General features: G+C 40.0%; 1 protein-coding gene and 2 long non-coding RNA genes across 8 annotated transcripts in view; 1 reads left to right on the top strand and 2 right to left on the bottom strand.

Moving 5' to 3' along the window:
- LOC109445328 (uncharacterized) overlaps positions 1-6818 on the bottom strand; it is a 47544-nt gene extending 40726 nt beyond the window's left edge. For all 3 annotated transcript variants that reach the window (XR_012492920.1, XR_012492922.1, XR_012492919.1), the window contains exons 1-2: positions 5716-6818; positions 4392-4546 (exon numbers count right to left, since the gene is read on the bottom strand). This is a non-coding gene — a long non-coding RNA (uncharacterized LOC109445328). The remainder of the gene's footprint in view (positions 1-4391; positions 4547-5715) is intronic.
- LOC141569367 (uncharacterized) lies at positions 402-16984 on the top strand. The gene is made up of 3 exons (XR_012492923.1): positions 402-555; positions 9447-9574; positions 16474-16984. It is a non-coding gene; the product is annotated as an uncharacterized LOC141569367 (long non-coding RNA).
- The window catches only part of COP1 (COP1 E3 ubiquitin ligase), a 115240-nt gene continuing 107505 nt past the window's right edge, over positions 14212-21946 (bottom strand). For all 4 annotated transcript variants that reach the window (XM_019727875.2, XM_019727802.2, XM_074322298.1 and 1 more), the window contains 2 exons: positions 16631-16675; positions 14212-14553 (listed from right to left, as the gene is read on the bottom strand). In XM_019727875.2, the coding sequence (XP_019583434.1) occupies positions 14536-14553; positions 16631-16675 (63 nt within the window). In that variant the 3' untranslated portion in view covers positions 14212-14535. The remainder of the gene's footprint in view (positions 14554-16630; positions 16676-21946) is intronic.

A 21946-nucleotide genomic window follows, 5' to 3' on the forward strand; every position in this document is an offset into this window, starting at 1 on the left:
TGACAGAGGCTTTCCGTGGGCCCAACACTGATCTACGGGCTTTTTCATGAGGACGGAAGCACAGAGAAGTTAAGGAATTTGCCCTGAGTCGCCCAGTAAGTGAACAGTCCAGGACCTGGCTGCACACAGTCCAACACCAAGCCTTTCACTCTTCCCAGCTGGTCCTGAGAGCCGTGGATAGGATGCAAAAGTGATGGCAGGGCCTTCTCCCTCCTCCCGTCCTTCCCCTCTCACATACAGATAAAAAGAGAAGTTCCCAGAAGCAGGTGGGAGAGAAGCTGGCCCCTGGGCAATCAGGCCCTTGGTAACCAGGCACCGGCTACTGGCAGAGCACACTGGAGCCAGTCTAGCTATTGGCACCTGACAACCCGGGTCAAGTCCCAGCACTGCCTTCTAAACACTCTGTTTCCAAGAGCAACACCCTGTGCTTCTGTAAGATTCATTCCTCATGTGACTGTGGGATTCCTTGGAGAAGTCGCAAAGACCAGAGATATAGTAGGAAGCGCAGCGCCATGAGATAAATCCAGACACTGAAAAATCGGAAAGCGCCCTCAGGTATGAGCCAGGCCAAATGCCGGGTTTGAAGGAAAAGCAGACTGAGGTGACCTGGTCCAGGGCACCTGATGTGTCAGTGGGAGAGCAGAGCCCACTCCGCCCTCCCCTTCTCTCTTTTTCGTCATTCATCATTCGTGGAAGTGTGTTCCAGCCTGTCCCACCTTCTGCCATTGCAGAGAGAGAACTCTGGTTTTGCCAGGTGGCGTATTCCTCTCCCTGCCCCCTGAGAAAAGCTGGTTGTGCCTGGGAACAGGGGGCAGAGAAGGACCTACAGAGACAGGGATAACAGTCACATTTAGGGGAAATGTGGGTTCTCCGCCCTGCTTCCACTGCCCCTGCAAGAGATTTGGGTACCGGGAAATGAACTCCAGTGTGTGAGGGAAGCTGTTAGGAGAGAAAAAGAGTTTTAAGAATTTCTGCTGTGGTCTACCTATCCTCCTTGAAGAAGTTCAAGAGAAGAAAATAAGTGACAATAAGGAGCCAACCCCCCAACTATGTTGATGAAATGCCTCTGCATGTATTCTGCCTGCTCCCTCATTTTGCACAACAGGCCCTTTAAAGGTGGTTTTGCACCCTGAATTATTGTGAAATGATTCTTTCCCTATTGAACTGCACTGAAATTCCAGAGAGGCTTTGCCTTTTTTTGTTTAGTTTTCAAGTGCCAGTGACTTCTATGGAAAGGTCAAGCTCATCTTCTCTCACCTCCATCGCTTCACTTTCTGTGATAGGTGACTAGTTAGGTGTGAAGCTTCAGGATATTCCTAAGAAAGCTTACAGTTCAAAGAAGCCATAGAATAAATTCCTTTGTTTTGTTTCTTTTTAAAGATACAATTCATAAAGTGAGTCAGAACCCCTGGCCATCCCTAGTGAGCGTTGGGCGTTTTTGACTGTGGACTCTTGAACGTCTAACCTGGTGGCTCCTGCTGTATTTGCTAGTGAGGAACGCTGAAAGGTCTGTCTGCCAATGAGACAGGGAGACAAGGGACCTGCCAGGACCAACAGGCTTGAGCTTATTAAACAGGACTTAAGTAAGGGGTGATTTGGAGGATGCTGACAGCGCTTCCTGACAGTCGTGTTTCGGGGAAATTCTTAGAGACACGTTGATGAAGTCATTAGTGGCCATGGCATTCTATCCACCCACACTGCACCCATGATGGCAGACATGGGTCATCAAGAACCACTCAAGTTTTTGCCAGTGTTTGCCTTTCTGGGGCTAGACTTCACTCTTTCAGACAATGGAATCAATTGGCTTGGGATTCTTGGGCACAGTCCTATTGGGGGTTGGTCTTAAACGTCATGCTGGGGAGCTCCTGGGCAGAAGAGTTCATTCTCACTGTGTGGACTGAACACGTGGTCATGGCTAGGACCCGGTGATTGGCTGGGTCCTGAGGTAACGTGCACCTGCCTCCTTCGAGAGGCCCTCAGGCTCTGCAGACACCAGGCAGCCTCACAGGCAGCCTAGGTGTCAAGACTGGGGTCCAGAAGGGTTAGCTAGCACCCCTGGGGACTCGTCCTCGTGGCAGCCTGAAGGGGGGAGGGCGGCCTTGCTTGCCTTCCAGCAAGCGGGTACCACGAAGGGACTGGAGCAGAACTGTCACGCTCCCCTGGACTGTAAATAACCAGGCCTGTAAATATTTATGTGCCTTGGTGTTGTGACTCTGTCATAATCTCTTATTTCCCCCCTCTGAAGGGCAGCCGCAGGGTCAGAAGAGAGAGAGGTGCATGTGGGGAGATGGGGAGGGCAGGGCGGGAGGGGGCTCGGTGTGTTCCTCTCTTGCTGAAAGGGAAGCATGCAGGACTTCAATTCAAACATTTACCTATCACCTGCGAAACACAGGCATAGAGAGATTCAAAGATGAGTCATCTGCAGATGCAGACGCCGTGGCGCTTGTGCTCCGTGTGATGGGGTCGTGGGCATACATACGTCACCGCGCCAAGCAGACTAGGGGTGCCCTCATTAAGGCACATCGCAGAGTGCAGGAGATGTGTGTGGCAGGGGCTGACTGCCATAGTGGAGGTGCTGGTGGTGGCGGTGGGGGTGGCGGTGGGGGTGGCGGTGGGAGTGGGAGCAGCGGCAGGGAGGACGTGCTAAGAAATCATGGAAGGTTTCCATGGGGAAAGGCCATTCCTGGCAGAGGGTTTAGCTTGCGAGCTGCCTTAACAATGGGAGATCCAGGGATATTCTAGGGTGGGAATCTGTACATTTATACAACAGATATCGGGGTGTCTGTTTTATGCCTGTGCTGGTTGCTAGAAGCTCAAATGTCAGGGTGAAGGGCAGTAGTGGAATCAGGCAGAAAGGCCCCCATTCTATGAGGACTTTGAACATCAAGAAAGCAAGTATCTTTGAACAAACTGGGAGAGATGGGACCAAGAGCCACCAGGGAGGGTGTGACTGGGAGGTCACAATCCTTCTTCCGAAGGACCTTAGTGTGATGCTTTGAAGAAAAGCCTCTAAGTGAGGGATGGAAGGGGACATGAACGCACAGTTTCCTTTCAGAAGGAGCTGCTGTAGTTCAGTAGAAAGCCAACCCGGCAAAAGGCAAAGGAAAATGGGGCTGCAGAAGAGGGGTGGGGAGCCTGCTATCAATCAAACCTCTGGACTCCAGGAACTTTGGCGGACCTGGTCCTGCCACCAGAAAGTACCTCACATCTCAGGGTGGCAGGAGCTGGACACGTCGCTGCTGGTTTAGCCCTAACAGAATCTGAATATACAAAAAGAGATAAAGAAAACAGAACCCACCACCTGGGCCCTGTCTCAACGCTGGCTGAGGATCCTGCTTTCAAGTCAGCTGTGGGCTGGGTGGTGGCGGCAGTGGTGGCTATTAAAATACAGAGATGCGGACGAATCACCTTTGGCCGTACTACCTACCATACAGCTGTTTGGACTGGATTTCACAGCTTTTCCACAAGAACACGTAAGGATATAGTGATACCACAGAAGGCGTATTTGCTGATGCTTTTGAAGAGTGTTGTGTAATACAATTATAATATAGTAATATAATATAATTACAAACAAGATCTTCTCCCACTCCAGAAATCCTCTCCAGTAAAGTAGCGGAGAAACAGAGCACTTTTATTACTAAATAAGCACTAAAGCAGACTGTGATGGGATCCCAGGCAGACCATTAAGAGACTGCAAAGACGGAAGGGAATCTCCCCATATCTAGCCGAGCAGACGCAGCCCATTACATACATGCTCCCGAGGTCATCAATCACCATCCTCAAGGCAGAGGACTTGACAACACTCGAGCCACACAGAGTTCGTCCTAACTTTATCTTAGTAACGGGGGAAGCCACTGTGTTGGTTTTATACGGAAGAGAACAAACTTCTCATATCTTTGCAAATTGGAGCAAGGCGTCCATAGAAGTCAGGCTTCTACCCTCTCAAAAAAAAAAAAAAAAAAAAAGTGGCTCCCAGGTCCTGGAGGTAACATTTCTGAGTTGAAGGACAGATAAGAGGCTTATTTAGCCATTATAAAGATTTTATACATTTGAAAAGAATGGAGAAAAAAAAAATTAAAACAAAAAGGGGGGTATTTTTTCCTTTATTCTCAACACGAAGAGTTAAGCCTCTGACAGTCATTCCCCCTTACCTGCTGGGATCCATTCCAAGATCCCCCATGGATGCCTGAAACCGTGGATAGTACTGTACCCTATTTATACTATGTTTTATCCTATATATACATATGTATGATAAAGTTTAATTTATAAATTAGGCACAGTAGAATATTACCAATAAAAACTAACAAAATAGAACAATTAATACTTTAATAAAAGTTCGGGGAATATGGTCTCTCTCTTTCTCTCAAAATATCTTATTATACGGTACTCACCCTTCTTCTTGTGATGAGGTGAGATGCCAAGCCTAATATTCCTGAATCTTGCAACCATTCCTTATTTGGCAGTAAATGGCTTGGTGTCACTTGTTTCAGGGGACCCCTTGCTGAAGTCTTCATGCAGCCCCAGTGCTTTCTGGCACAACATATTGCTGTCAACCAAACACACTTTCTGTTCATGTCTTCCATTCATAAATGTAATGCCTTTTCCATCTTAACCAAGCACTTAGCACACACCTTGGCCGTAACTTTTGTGGTTTGAGATGCGACAGCAAAACTAGCAGGAATTTCTTTTACCTTCTTAATTATAATAATTTCACAGATAGAAGATTCATTCTTACCATCAATCTTAGCAACCTCAGCATACGATTTTTTTTCTTGCCTTATTAAGTTGAGAACTTTCAACTTTTTCACTAAGAGGAAGAGCAATTTAAAGCTTATGAATTGTTTATTTATGGAATTTTCCATCTAATATTTTCAGACTGCACTTAACTGCACGTAATTCAAACCATGGAAAACGGTGAATAAGGGGGACGCTATTTTAAATTTATATTTGTGCTACATTTTCCTCCCTGTGCTACTATAAAATAATAACATTACAATTTTTCTAATTATTTCCACTGTGGTTTCTATCTTTCTCTGGGCCAACTTGCAGTTGGCTAAATACCCAGCAAGTACACACTAAAATGCAAACAAATCAATTAGCAGAATTACAATTTAATATTAAGGATGAATTTTAAAAATTCAATGTAGTATTTGGCTTGGGGGAATAAATATAGTAGCCATTTGATTTTGTTTATTCATCCTTACTGGGACTGGAGAAAACTTAAATCCCAATGTTAACCTGATGACATCAGATGAGGCTTTTGCAGTTTCTGTTTGTCTATTAATTAGATGTTTTTTTCTTTTCTGTATCATACTTCCAATAAAACCAGTTAATATTTCTTTTGTGTGTGTCTAGTTTAGAACTTGGGTACCTGGGTGCATATTAATTACTTTTACTTTGTTATTATAAAAAGTCACTAGTGAAGGTGGTCCCCCTTGTACTTGGCTAATAATCAGACTATTGGACTTAAGTCCGGACCATGTCCAAACTGAGAGCCCCATTTAGAGCTGACCAGAAACACGTGGTTGTGGGAAACATTACTGCAGTTCAGAAAGAAAGAGTAGTGTAACAATCAGTATTGTTTTCTAGAAAATGTGATTTTCAAAGTAATTAGAATAACCATGGCTGTGGGTAGGACCACCAGGCGACCTATGAGAATAATAATACATTTTCTAGAATATTTCTTCTCAGTTGAGGTCAATGCCAATCACTTACTGTGGTGAAGTTTTAGGTCCTTTGAGGAAACCCCCGTCCACTTGTCCTGAGGTACTGGCTTCACACGGGAAGCATGGACCGAGCTGCGTGTCTGTCACTTCACTTCAGTAGCCTTATGGGTGAACAGCAGCAGCTGAATGGGTCCCTCCCAACTCAGTGACAACCTGTCTTTCTTTCAGAACACCTTAATGCAGATAGTCTCCCAGGTGATAGCGGTGGCAGACTTCCTCTGGCAGGTCCTTCCAGATCTTTATGACTTTTAAGTCTCAGGGTTTCTGGGGAAAGACAGAAATCCTTTTAACAACTGAACATGATTGTGAGAGAATTCAGTTAAATCGGACACAGGACATAATCTCAGACCCAAATTCATATGCCTGGCAAACTTAAGTTCTAAAGGAGACATCCCTTTGCTTGCGGGGGTCATTCTAATTTAACATAAGGCTAATGGGCAATTTTAACCCACTAGATGGCTGAGTCTTATTCAAGCAAGTTTTATTTTTAGAGTCTGATTCATTTGCTCTCCAACAGTAGAAATATAGTGATTTCTTTTGAGTCAATATGGTAAGATTACCGCTGCCTGGAGGCCAGCTTATGAAAAGGGAAAGACTTGAGGTCATCCAGACACCACGCACATTGTAAGTAGACAAAATCTCTTACCTTCCATGGGCACTCATTCTATGAAATACAACTGCCACAGGTTCCTGGTAAAGCCGGTCAGGGAGGACTTTCTGTGCTTACCTTGGGAGTTGCCTGTAAAGAACTCTGTTGACAAATACACATCTCCTTTTAAATGTTTTGAATAATTTTACCTTTGTTGGTAGCTGTAATGAGTTTAGTGTGGTTAAAATCCCTCTTGTAGTCACGTGATTTTGTTGGTGACCCAACAACACTGACCAAGCAAAGAAGAATGGTGATACAGAAGTTTGTTGGGTAATTTCCACAATCCAAATTTCTTTTAGCCCCTTTTATCCTTTTCATTTGCAAAGCATGCTTTTCAGAGTGAACCACCATTTCCGTGTTGCTGAAAGAGTGGAGCGTTTAAGTTTGGGTTCTGCCATGTTTTAACTGCAGCTTTTGCAGCTCTGTCAGCCACATGAACTACTGATGACTTAGCAGGCAGTCGTAAAGCCCCTAAGAAATCAGCTATCAACATGACATGAGATTTTTTGGTATTTGTTCTTTGATGTCAAAAGTCCCTTATTTTATAAAAATTTTGATCTACTGCACCGCAGACAACAAATCCATATTCACTATCACTATATATATATATATATATATATATATATATATATATATATATATTCACTTGAAGTCCAAGAATTACAGCTCTAGGAACTGCTATTAACTCAGCTGCATGTGCTAATTTCATTCCGGATAGAACATAAGCATCCAATGTTTCATGAGAAGTCACTACAGCATAAGAAGCCTTAAGTAGACCATTGTTCCAGGTACATGACCCATCAGCAAATGTGACCAAATCTGCACTTTGAACTTTGATGTCTGCTAAATCAGCTCAGGGCCTCGTATCTTCCATCACTCTTGTATAATTGTAATCATTGGTTTGATCAGGATCTTGGAGGAGGGTAGCTGGGTTTAGGAGACTGCACCTCTTCCAAGCCCAATATTAGAACCGGATAATAATGCTTGCTCATAGTTTGATGGCACACTGACAAATGCTGGGTTTTATGTTTTTGTAAGATTACTATCCCAGCATATGGGACATACAAATAAGTCAAGTGACCAGTTTCTAGCAACAGATTTGTTACAACGCAATTAGACAACCGGAGAGTCGGTAGATGTTGGAAGATCAGAACACTTCCTGAGTCGGTAGATGTTGGAAGATCAGAACGAAACAGTGGGAAATGAAACAGCTTTGGCCTCCACTTGTGGCTCTATGTATGTGACCGTTTTCCCTGATAACCAATCTTTCCTCTTGCCTGCAGTCCCAATTCCCTCTCTTCTCCACTTTGTTGCCTGGGAAGAGGATTAAGACTGAAAAGACCCCAGCAGAGGGAATGCCCCTTTTCAGCCCATAGCCACCTAAGTCATACTAAAAATCTTCTCTAGGGAGAAAATGCACTGGACATATGGTAGAAAAAGATTTCAGAAATTTCACTTTGGGCATTTTCCTTAATTTGCTTTTCATGGCAGTTGTGATGGTGGCTATTGGCAGGTCAGCTCACAGGCAGATGCCATGTTCAGAGAGTACAAGCAATAATACCATTTTATAGACCCAGAGAAACTTCCAGAACAGCTAATCTAAACTTTTGACTTTCCATCGTTTGCTGTTTGCATTTTTTATTTTATACTTCATTAGTCTTCATAATGGAAAGAAATTGAAGAGTGACTGAAATTTTAATATGCATATGCTAATGCTGCCCTGTATTCATGGAGTGTTTTTAATTCCCAAGAGTGCCAGAGGCCTTTCCAGAGAAGATGTATTACTGAAAGTGTACCACAAAGCTTTGCAATTCAATAGCACAGGAACCCCACACCCCAATGAGAAGTCTCTCTTAGGATTGGCCACACAATATGGGAAGTGTGAGTAAGGAGTCTATCTTATAGTATAAACATTGACCAGAGTTTGGTCTTTAAACATGAAAAATATTGAAAAAAACATAAAGTGCTTATTAACTAGGTTAGCTTTTAAATAGTGATTAAGAAAAAAGTAATTTTATTGAATCTTTCAAAATTTAACCCCTCAAAACCAGAGTTTAAACATTAGCCATAAAATATGTATGCACACTTATAAGAAACTCAGTCATTCCAAGAAAACATCAGTCGGGTTCCAAGTCTTCATGTAAGTGCTGTGGGCCTGAGAAGCTTCTTTTATATTCCAAAAGGAAATTTCAATAGCTCAGGATGAAAGAACCAGAAAAGGAAAAAAGCCACCCCTGTAAAAAAGCCAACCTGCTTTTCCACACTCAACAGGCTCCCTTAAGCACAAACTTTTCAGAGCATTGCAGAGATCTTCATATTCCACTGAATAAAACGTCTAAATGGCTGTTTACTGAGCTTTAACAGAACGAGTGTTCCTTGGTTCTCTGAAAATGCACATACCAACATACATCAACCCTGCTTGTGTGCGCCCGTGTGGAAACATCTTTACAATGCCACAACAAAAAGCTTTGCGTCCTGTGGTGTACCCTCCAAAATGGCCTCTCAGGTTCCTGTGGTAGACACACCCCGTTATAGAAAGAGAACGCCATTGTCGCAAAAATACTTTAGCCACTGCATGCTCAGGAAAGATTGGGCTTTTCATGGTTTTTCTCTTTTTCCTGCCACTGCTGTATGGTGAACACATAGACTAGAGGTCAGCAAACTATGGCCTGCCAGCCAAATCCAGCCCGGGAACATTTTTTTTTGTATGGCTCATTAGCAATGAATGGTTTTACATTTTTAAAAGCTTGAAAAGTAATTTAAAAAAAAATACTGTGAAACATGACAATTAAATGAAATTGAGATTTCAGTGTCCACTTGTAAAGTTTCATTGGGACTCAGCCACACTCATTTGTTTACGTAGCTTCCACCGGCTACGACGGCAGTTAAGTAGTTGTGACAGACCGTATGGACCACAGTCTAAACTGTTTACTCTATCTGGCCCCTCACAGAAAAAGTCTCCTGACCCCTACCTAGCCTAGAAGAACTATCTCATTAATAGGCACTTCTTTGTTGAGCCACCATATGCCACTGATCATACATATTTAATTCGTTCCTCCCTTTTGCAACAGCCCATGTCCACCCATCACAGATCCCTCGCTGAGGAGCCCAACCAGGGAAGTGAACTGAGTTATTATCAGGCTGCTACTCCACTGAAGCGCTCTTACAAAAAAGTTTCTGGGATAAAACATGTTTTCAGGTATGTAAAACTAAAGATGAACCTTTATATTTTGGGTATAGAAGTATGTAATTACTTATGTTTGCCTTGATTCTTTCTCTTGAAAATCCTGAAGACTATTGTTTTTTTATGTGGTTCTTCCAAAAGACTTAAACCTCTCTGGTCACAGACTGACAGCTGGGCAAAAGCAGTGCATCTAGGAAAATCCGTAAAACCAACCTCAGAGAGACTGCAAATATTACACCACACTTGGTTAACCCAGATTCTTACCATTTTGGGGAACTTTAACTTAGAATTCGTGACAGTCCCTACTCACTTCCAACCCAAGAGCTCCCTCAGAACTTGGGCACTTCTACAACTCATCAAGGACAAATGAGTCACAGAGAAACAAGAACAAATTAAAACCATGTACAAATGAAAAGATTTCTTGATTCTCATAGTGAGAAGCTGTAAAGATCTCAGGTAAAAAGAAGAAACAAATAATTGCTGGCACTCAGGTATCTGAGTGACTAAATCACAAGAATGACTACGGACTTTGTATAGTATAATCTTATTTATTAACAGAGATGAGAGTATCATTCTCAGTAAGTAGAATTTAGATAAATATGGAGTACAGAGGCTTGCTATCTCTTGCAAAGGGATACAATTTCTTGGTGACAAAGTTGAATTATAACTTAAAACTCCTCTAAACTCCATATGTTGCCTCTTTTTAAGTGATAAGTGGAACAGATGATTGTGATTTATTCTGTGTACTTCTCTAACTTCAGCTTGCACCTTGTTTAGTATATACTGGATCTAGCCTCATACCTTTTATTTACTTTTGATAAAATTTTCAGATTTTTTTTTTTAGGCTTACAGAAGAACTGCAAAGAAATCAAGAGTTCCCATATATCCTACACCCAATTTCCCTTATTATTAACATTTTCTATTAGTATGGTACATTTGTTACAATTAATGAATCAATACTGATACATTAATATTCACTGAAGCTCATACTTTATTCAGATTTCCTTAGATTTCATGTAGTGTCCTTTTCTGCTTCAGGATCCCACACAGGATATCAAATTATATTTGGTCATGTCTTTTAAGGCTCTTCATGGCTGCAACTTTCTCTGTTTTGAAGACCTTGACAGTTTTGAGGAGTCTGGTCAGCTATTTAGTAGGATGTCCCTCAGTAGGGATTTATCTGATATTTTGCTCATTTAGACTGGAGTTAAGAATTTTGGGGAGGAAGACCATACAGTTAAAGTGCCATTTTCATTACATATCAAGGGTAAATACCATTAACAACATGACTTACACCGTTTGCTATTGACCTTGATCACCTGGCTATGGGTAATGTCAGATTTCTCCACTGTTAAATTACTCTTTTTTTGCTCTCTGTCCATATGCTTTGGAAGGAAGTCACTACGCACAGTGCATACTTAAGTAGTGGGGAATTATGTTCCATCTCCCTGAGGGTGAAGGACTTACATAATTTGGTATTTTGCATGGGAAATTTATCTCTTCTTTCCATTTATTTATTTCTTCAATCATTTATATCAGTATGGACTCATGGGTATTGATTTTATATTTTGGGTTGTAATGTATAATCCAATGCTTATTTATTATGTTGCTCAAATTGTTCCAAGTTTGGTCAGTAGGAGCTACTCGTACCTTCTTGTTTCCCTTTGCCTTCTACAGCTTAACTCTTACCTGCTCTTCAGGATTCAGCTGAGATGTTACCAGGGAAAAAATTCCTGGTAACCGCCCCTACTCCCAGTCCTTAATCTCTAGTATAGCTGTAATTTACGTCTACTATGGTATTTGTACACTGTATACTTATCTGTCTCTCCCACTGGACAAAAAGCTTGAGGGTAGGAATTATACCTTATTTATTTTAGAACATATGTAGTTATTATGTAGTACATAGTATCTCGCTTGCACAAAGCAGGAGCTCAACAAGTATTTCTAGAATGATCATTATGATTTTTCTCTTTAGTCCCCAAACCCAGGAGTACCTAACATATTACCCAGAAGCCACACAGAAGCGGGTAACTAACTGCTCTGGGAGGAGCTACACGGAGCTACTATTGTGTGAGTCATGCAACACAACAGGCTCATTTCTAAGTAAGCCCGTTTCCTGACTATTAATCCCAGTCATATTTGCATAATTACATTAAGGGCAAAGACTCACTGCCTTTATATTTAGAACCAAAGGCTAAGTAGCTTTTAGTACTTCTGAGCTTAGAGAAGTGGTGTCCCCAAAACAGCACATACACGTTTTGGTCATGAGGTTCCCAAGTGACTTACCACTGGCTGAAGATTGTATAACCTTACTGAAGAAATAGATTGGCTGAGTTGTATTCTTTGTTGTTACAACTTAGGAGAAAATGATTTTAAAAATTAATCAAGAAACTTTCAAGGTACAGGAATCCAGACTGCGGTAAACTCTGTTAATCTGACACAGGTTTTAGGTTGGATCGCGCTGCCACCCTAGGCCAAGCCACCATTAACCCCTGACTGATCCTTCCTAATTGTACTCTTGACCCCTCTATCCACTCACAATCAACGACATCATATCATTCCACTTCACCCCTATTTTAACTGCTTTTGAAACACAATTCAAATTCTCAACCATGCCCTAAAAGGCTCCACTTATCTACTGGGCTCCTCTACCTCTTCAAACTCACCCCATACTCGTCTCTTCCTTGCCTCCTGATGGTCCAGCCAAGCTCCTCTTTCTGAAGCTGAGGCTTGGTCCCATACACTTTTCGATTCTAGTAATTCAATCTTACAAGAACTTTACAAAGCTCTCCAATCTTCAATGTTTCTTATGCATGAGTTGTGTGCCTGAGAACAAAGGCTACTTTGTCTAAGAAACCTCTACAAATCCACTGAAATAAAGATTAGACTGAAACATGAAAACCCCTATTCTTCTTAAGTTTTTTCAGTATTAAAATGTACATTATCTTTGTTTCATTTAACTATTGTTATTTTTCCAAGGAATAGTAATATTAGTTTGATGTTGACATACTGCATAGACTAACCCAAATTTAAAAATAGTTTCTTACTATTTACAAGAAAAATACTTAAAACACAAATATAAATAAAGCACTGCCTTTTAAATATAACAATTCATTAAAAATTGAGTCCCTTTGATAACTAAAGGTAACTTATTACATCCTTGCAAACATATGAAAATTAACATGACCCTATAACAGTGACAGCTTGAAATAAAATATATAAAAAAATTAGACCAAATCAAAAACCATAATAATCTGCTTCTATTTAAAGACAAAGAGGCATCAATTCTCTGCTTCCTACTTTGATGATTTTCTAGACATATCTGCCTAAGTGAAGTTCTTTAAGTGAAGAATCTACATCTGAATATTCCTTTATACACCTTTGCAAAAGGTCATTCATTATTCTTGGAAACAAAGGCCAACTGACATTGTTCTGGTTGATGACAGGTGTAACTTTTGAATGACTGTGATCTTTTCTCTCAGAACCGAATCCAAAAGTTTATCCGGTTCTTAACTTCCAGAAGTATGATATAAATGTCCTAAAGCCGAAAACTAAAGAATTCCACCTAAGTTTGAGGCAAACTCATTTGATGGTAAAAACTGACCTAAACTGACACAAGACTAATTTTAGCCTTCATTAATCCCATATAATATGAACATTCATACATTTTATTGAAAAAAATATTGATGTGTTTGATAATAAGAGTATTGTTCCAGACTGTTGGGAGGGTTTTACATAACCTATATCATTCCTATACTTATTCAAACCAAGCTTCTGCAAGTGTATTTTTTATATAATATGTGTGGAGTATAATTCCGTTTATATCTCTTTCTAAAAAGTGTTCAGACTTTTCAAGTAGTTCAAACAGAAAGCATCTCATGACCTTTGCTTGACCTACTACTTTAACTAGTAACTTCCTTCCTTTTACAAATTGAAAATCAGACAGTCTAAGAGATTAGATGGCCTGGAAATTTGGGGGACTGGGCTTCAAATTACTTTCCTCTACCTGTTTCACAGCTATACCCATGTTTCCATGCGGTCTGTGGCTGCTTTTCTGCTACCAGAGGTGTGTACCTGCATCAGAAACCACATGACCTGCAAAGCCTAAAATATTTACTATCTGGCCCTTTATAGAAAAAGTTTGCTGACCCGCACTCTAAGTCTATGTTCAGCCCAGATAGTACTAGTAGCTATGATATCTGATAGCTAAGATTTTATAAAATAAGTTGGTTTGTCTGCACTTAGTGCTTATGGTATGTAGAGGTGACATTTCAAGGCAAAGACAGAGCTACCTGTCACAGACTGACATTCCCTTTCTGTTCGAACGTGAGCCAAAATTTTAGATCCCTAGTCAGATCCAGGGGGACTGAGGAGTATAGTACTTGCTGACGATATAAATCTGGTCAGAGAATGAAGAAAATAATTCATAAAGTAAAGTTATTAATCTTCCCACCACCTACTGTAAACATGAAATTCACTGAAAGGAAGCTGTATACTTTCATATTGACATCGGCATGCATAATTCCAAAGAGGTCAGGAAACATGGACCTTAAAAAGGATTCATTGGTACATTAGTCTATAGTTCACGGGTGCTACTTCTTGAAAAGATTATCATCTCTTGCCACATTTGACAAAAACTTTCCCAGCTCAACTGTGGCTCAATAAACTTTTATTATTTTTTGTTATTTATTTTTATTTCAAAAGAATTTGTTTCCCTATCACAAAAATTAGATCACCACACCACCAACAGCAGCAAGGTCCATAAAGGTACATCGATGGTGGAGACTCCACTGGGTATTCCCAATGTCCCGAAGGTCATAAAGGAGGAAAAAAAGTAGAAGAAAAAATACTCAAAAGCAATCCGAAACCCATGATGACTTTGGGCAGAGACATGACATGACAGTTTCTGTCTTCTCTCATTGGCAGCTGCAGATGTACATCAGGAGGGTCAAGTACAATTTAACTGCGTAAACCCTTCATACCAACTCCAGCACCTAATTGGAAAAGAAAAGTCTCAGTTTAATAAAACAGTTTTAATATCTAGAAAGAGTTTAATGAAGCTTTACTATATTGTAAACGGAGAACCAAACCAAGAAAACTTTTCCTAACTGCTGAAATGTCAAAGAATTTTAGACATAATCCTTTCTTACTTTCATTCAATTCAATAGTTGCATGAACTCCTTAGTTATCTCCACAGTTAAGTAGAAAGCTTTCAAGGTAAACTATGTAAAACAAATGGATAAACTGGCATTGCACAGATGGAACATTTTTGGCATATATGTTGGTATCTCCACATTCTTAAGAACATTTTAAGTTGCTGTTCAGGATTTTAATCTATTTATTTCTTCTACCGATAAACAGTTTATAGTGATCAAAGGCCTAAGATCTTGCCTTTCCTTTTCCTATTACTTTATTCATTTCCTAATCATGCGGTATCAAGATATTTTGTTGGTTATTAAAGCAGTATCTTTTCATACAAGAAAGTTGTGGTATTGCTAAAACCAAAAATAAGAATAAGAACAAGTAATGATTAATTATGAAAAGAGTAATAAAATAAGTGGCTAAAAAAGGACATAGAACATGAAGAAAATTACGATCCACTGTCAAAAAGGATTAGGTTAGATGGAGCTGGCAATTCTAGGTGGCAGAAAATTGAAGAAGCAACTTCTCCCCTCCTGCTGTGCTAAGGTCTGACTCACACCTATGCTTCCGTATGGTTATCTTTACAGTTAGCAAGCAGGCCACTTAACACAAGAGGTCAATGCTGTTTAACAAACTCTTAGATTTGTCACTGAGATTCTGTAAGTGTATGTGTAGCATTGAGCTTCTACAGATACGTTAGCAACCCCAGTGGCCTCAAAGGCCAAACTTACAGAAGAGTAAGGTGCATAAATGGCCTGCCTTAACAATAAGATAGACACTGAGACTACAGAGAGCCACTGAAAACAGATTCCAAGACCTTCTACCATCTTGCTTAAGCTTCCAGAACCTAACACTGATCAGTTCAAAAGCCTGGCTTTCATTTAAGTTGTCCATGGCTCTATAATGAGCCTTTCAAAACCAGAGAAACGAGCTGCATTGAAAGGAATATACCATATAAATTAGTCTGATCAGGTAACAGTGCAGTTCTTCTGCTTTGAGTTTGCTCATTTCATCTATGTAAGACAGTGTGTTAGGCTTGGGTAGCTCCCTTGGTTGCTGGGTCATTATCTACTCAGGATGAATGGAAAGAAGACATGGCAAAATTAATGCTAAGTGGTGGGGGTAATAGAACATATTATAAAAACAAACAAAAAATACCAACAACAACCTTACTCATATCTCTGTAACTGGTATCCACAGAGTAAGTGCTGCTCAAACCTATGTACTAAAAACCTCCTCCAAAATGGCTCTTTGTTTAAAAAGTTCACTTCTTAGCTCAGGATCTATTTATCCAACGTATCATGCCCACGTGCTAAATATCCAGTGGTATACATAAATAAGTGGTATACATAAAGAAATACAATGTCCACTTCCTTGAGCTTATCCTAACTACAAAGAAAAACACGTGGAAAACTATGTATGAATTTGTGACTGAGACGGTCTGCCAAGACACATTTACGTTGTCGGGTTACACTAATGGCATGACCACATGATCAATTTTCAATGAACACTAAAATACCTTTTCTTCCCTCACGGAGGAGAAACACGAGGAAGAGTAAAATAAGAGAGAGAGACTGTCAAGTCTGGTGAATGTCTAAGCATGCCCTGCTACATCCTGGACCTTGTCCACAGTGCCCTGGCAGAACAGAAGCTAAACAGTGTGTGGCCCACAGGGAATGCTGAAGAGGCTTCACTTGCTGTCCATCTTGAGCACCTATCAATCCATTCAGCATTCACATGACCTCTAACAGGTACTGCCATCTTCTCCACAGGTGCAGGCAACTTCTTCTTTCGCCTTCAATCACAACCATTTCCAGGCAGAAAGAGACCCATGATTTGGAAAGATTTCTAAGGCTTAGTACAACTCTATTTCCATGTTACAGCCTAAAAATGGAACTGAATTAAAATGGAGACGTATGAAACGCTTACCTTAATTGTACCCTGACTGTTGGCAGCAATCAGCACATTGGACTCCTAGAAAAGAACAAGAACTTTTAAAGCACAGAGCAGGATTTTTCTGGAGGACAGTCCAAGAGAATAATTTCCTCTTCATCTTTCTTTACTTCAACCTAGGACACCAACAGAATCTAAAGTGGAGAACCAAGTTTAATATGTTTTTAACTATGAATTTTAAACACAAAATCCAATATACTGAGGGCTAAGTTTTAATAAAAAATAATAAAGTTGGAAGCAGGGTAGGAAACTTTCAAATGTAAAGAAAAATAAAAGAGAAATAGATTATTACTAGAAGGAAAGGCAAGAGAAACAAAGACTGAAATAAAACATAAATCAAAATGACTTGAGAAAAACAAGTACACAATCCTTTCCACTGAAAACTCCCCGTTCATTCATTTTCTCTCATAAAACACCAGTAATTGATGTAAACACAGAACATCTCTGCCATAAATCTCTATGGATAGCTATCTGGTATTAGGAAAACAAAAAAATAAATATTCATCTGGAAGGAAGGATATCTTTCTTTTTAATTATTCTATCATTCAGTATATGCATTTTTAATAACCTTGGTGATTACTTGAAATAGAATGTATGTGGTAACACAGTTTTATACACTAAGCTTTAGAGGGGAGAAACATTTCTCTGGAAAGTGGGAAAGGTAGGAAAAGGAACAGACAAGACTGAGTTGACCAGAAGGAATTTCATTACATAGGAAGAGCTGGGACCTGCCTTCTGTTGAAAGTGAAGAGTCTAACAGGGCTCTGGAGCTTCGAAGAGTACAGAAGTCTTTTTGCTTTTCAGCGTAGCCAGCTAAAAGGAGGTAAACAGACTCCAAACTGCCAGAGGCCACATGGCTGAGGGAGAGACCAAGTCCAAGTAACAGCTATGAGAAAACTCAATGAAGGATAGTATCTGACAAAGTGATGAAGAGAAGAAAGAAAACTTTTGATCTATATACTGGGGAAGTTACTTAAGCTAATCTGAGTTAAACTTTAGTTACCTTGCCATAAGGAATCTGTGCTCTACAAACTTACGCATTTCTACTTTTTAGCATTCTCTTTGATTCCTAGTAACTTGAAAAATGCTCATGTTGTTGCTACTGGTGTAAAAGGAAATAAATAATTTCTGCCACTGTGCCCTGAAATTTCTGGTATTAGAATATTCCTTGGATGTAGTCGGAGGTGATAACAATGGTCCCAGTTGTATCAAGAATGAATAAAGACATGTTTTTTCTGGAGTGGACCTAGGAACTGATGATGAGGTTCAAGTCACACAACCCCAAAATATGGCACCTTGGCACATTGAATATTTTAAGCTTACCGAGTTTGAGAAAACAACAGAAGCAGGAAGGTCACTCTGACCACCCCCTTCCTCCATAACCCGTCGTTAAACCCTCATGTGAGAGGTGCCCAATTATAGGCAGAGGAAAGGAGCACCCTTTATCTCCAAAGACAAAGGGATCCCAAGAAGAATCTGAACAAACAGGCCTTTCTAAGTGTCCCCCAGATTACACCGATTACCTCATGCTCCTTAACCCGTCACATTTCCACTACCCGCTCTTTCTCAAACAAGCATAAAATACGCAGGCCTGTTTCTTTGGGTCTTCATTTCCTTATGAAGGTTCTCATGTCATATACAATTTATAGAGTGAGTTTTGGGTATCCTTAGGGAATATATATAACTCATTCTGAGTTGGTCAAAAGGCAGAAATTCTATGCTTGCCTCAGAAAACAACAAAAACAGGCACTATGTAGTGTAATATGGGTTTCTCTCTAGCAAGAACTTTCAACACACTGTGTCATATCACAGCTGCCACCAGAGGACCTAGACACGATTCTTCTGTGAACACCTTCTAGAAATAGCATCGATCAATCTAGCTTCTGTATGAGGAAAGACTCCAATTTCCAGGAAAGCAACACCACCGTCATTAGATGCTGCAGTCACCCAAAATTGCTCCCTCTGCTATGGGAACATAGTGTCAGGATGATGAAAAATTTATAGCCCAAAGCTCTCTCTCTTTCTGCCACTTCAGTTCTAGTCACCTTTTAATACAAAGGAGGAAGGCAGAGAGACCAGTAGAGATGAGGACTCGCCCTGGGGGTGGGGAGGATCTACTTGTGCCAGTTACAGGGATTATGAATTACATAAATCAAACTTCTAATTCCTAGAGGAAGGGAAGTTTGGAAAAGTCTAGTATATTATCATACAGTATGAAAGATTACGCTCAATTAGAGAATCTAGTTAGATCACCACGTATGAGTAGTTTGAAGCCTGTGCAATTACTATACTAAACCCAAGAACGAAGACATCTGATAACTATTCAACATGAATAAACAATGTCTTTTTGTAACCTCAGAACTATTATGGCGTTAACAGATGACGTCAAATTAGATGCCACACAGAGGGTTATCTCTACACACCGCTTCCTGTGGACAGATATTTCATTCACAAATAAGCAAACACCGGAGACGATTGCCTAGTTGGAGTTTGTCTTTTGGGACTAACACATAGGCGACAGAGTGTCCTAAGAATTCTTAGAAACACTCGAAACTATTCAAATTCCCAAACAATGAAAGAAAAATGTTTCACACACCTCAGTATGCCCCCTCCCTGCAAAGACCATGAACTAATACGAAAGGGATTTAGGATTAACCTATCTTCCAGATAGCCATGTACTGACTGAAGATAAATTAATTTTGCATGCAACAGAAAAATAAAGCCAGGTATATTACGTCAGCATCGTGGTGCGGAAACGGTAAGTACACGGTAACTGCTGCAGGGTTTGAGTGGTTCTTGTGTGCATTGGGAAGGACTGGTAATTTCAGCTGCAGCCCGTACGTGAGTAAGTTCTGGCTCAATGGGCTGTTTTCTAACTTGCTAAGTGACATAAAAATGCCAGCCAGTCATTCTCATTATTTTCTCCCTCTTCCTTGGAAACTGGCAGTTTTGCTATAAAGCTCTCCTCAAGCTAATACTGCACTTAATATTTTCTTCTTAATATAAAGAAATTAAGAAAAGATAATGGAAAAAATTAGCAAGTCTTTTATAAAAATAGGAGACACACACAAACACACACCAACTTGCTGATAAAGCAAGTGATAATGTTAATATATAACTTACAATGAAACAAAACTGCATCCACTGGAAGAGTTCCCTCTTTGCTAGCTTGCCTACAAAAGTGCCCTCACAGCTAACACATTCAAATCCTAAGTTGAAAGATAACCAATCATTCGCTTAGTTTGCAATGGGAGGATTTATTCCTACAGACAGACATAACTGATTTTAAATGTCAATTAATTTTACCGTAGATTTAAATATGTAAAAAAAAGAAAACCAAACAACTTCCATTTTTGGCCATGACAGAGCAAATGGAATGGACTTCCTCTCCTACTATAACCAACTAGAAAACTAAACAAAATATATGATGACACTGGACACGACAGGCGGTACGGGGTTGGGATCTCTGTGAGAAGGAAAACAAATGAGGTGAGTCTTATAATTTCCCTAGCTTTCTGCTTGGGGGCAGTTTCTGGACCATGTAGCAAGGAAGGGGGAATCCTAAATAGAGCCCAGAGGAATCTAAGTAGACCACAGAAGACTCATTAAGTGGAGGAGACAGAGATAGAAGTTCAGGGTATCTGTAGGTCAGTTGGAATTTGTAGGGCAAAGTACCACAGGTTGTCATATTGCCTCCCAACTTCCATTTTTTCTGGTAAGACCTAATCTTTTAACTTGGTATCCGAATGAACCTGTGTTCACAGTTAGGGCACACATACTACAAGCTGCTTTCAGGGTGGATATTAAAAAATATTTAACAGCAGGCATGAGCACCTGGCATAAAAAACTAGTGCAGCTAAACCATTACCTATCTGATTGTCTGTGACGTTAGCATATCCTTGGCCATAAAAGAAGGTATAGTTTCATCCAATCATCAGGTATTACAGCATAAAAACAGTAAATATCCATCTTATAATGGGACGGAAATTTTATATTGTGAGGATCGAAGCCCAAGCTTTCACCAAACCGCAAATAGCGAAAAAAGATGTGCAACCGATGGTATTGGTGCAGCGTACAAAATACTCCTTTGCCTTTCCATTCAAATAAATCCAGCTTTAATTAACATCATCAGCTTTGCTTGTCATATATGAGGATCACTTGGTTCCTACAGTCACATATCTGGTTTGACTGGAAGCCTGCTGTCATCTATAAGATTTACTGAAGTTAGTAGAGAGATAGTTTGCAGAAAAGGGTGAACACACACCTGCAGTTACATGGAAGAATATGGTAGCAAGTAGACTCAACAAAGATAGGGGTAGTGCAAAAATTTAAGAACACAAGGAAAGTATTACATTTCTTGGCCTTGGTTGAGACATCCTAGAAAGTGTTAAAGAGTGGTGGGCACACCTCTCAAATATATTTGTACACATATGTTGAAATGGGTTCAGTCATAAGGTATTCTATTCTCTTTTGTTCAAGACCTAAATAATATTTGTGTTCATGATTTTTAGCCAGAGGTCATTTCAGTGAAGGGCCTTGAATCTAGATTTGAATTTATCATGCAAAAATAATACAAGTGAGTAGCAAATTTTAAGATGGTTCATTAAAATGAAGACTAGAGTAGACTAAGGACTTCTGAAGAGCCTAGAAAAATAAGACTAGTTATTCAATTATCTTATGCCATAACTGTTTAGAGCAAAAATATGGGAATTTCAGAACCACAAACAAGGATCCTCACAATAGTTTTAAATAAATCCAGCTGTCGCTTGTTTATCAGCACACCCTGGCACTACGTCACACCTCAGTGCATCTGAAATGTCACTGCAGCTCCTTCCCTTCCCCCTCATATTGCACCACCCCCAACCTCTAGAACACACGCCATGCAAAACTAAGATTTCAAATTTCGTAGTAAGAAGTTAATACTTAATAACCAGTTTTCCCCTGGTAATGGTCATCTCTGAAATTTTGTTACAGTAAAAGATTACATAAACCATATTTTGGAAATAGCACTTTCTGAATGACCGATTCTTAGTGAGAAAAACTTCATGAAAGCCACTTCTGATTATTTTCTTCATGTCTGAAATTTATCAGTTGACCTTTACTGATAACCCTGGATTAGTTAAGCCAATGTGGTCCCTCAGAAAAATAATATTTCAATATTCATTTCACTTCTTGGCTGTAGGTTCTTTAAACATATACCTATTTTCAAAAACCGTAAGAATCCTCAAAAACTAGTTAAGATAGATAAAGAAGTAACCTCACTTGGATGTCTATTAATAACCCACTACATTT

The sequence above is a fragment of the Rhinolophus sinicus genome, linkage group LG17 (assembly GCF_036562045.2).
Source record: "Rhinolophus sinicus isolate RSC01 linkage group LG17, ASM3656204v1, whole genome shotgun sequence".
Lineage (NCBI taxonomy): Eukaryota > Metazoa > Chordata > Mammalia > Chiroptera > Rhinolophidae > Rhinolophus > Rhinolophus sinicus.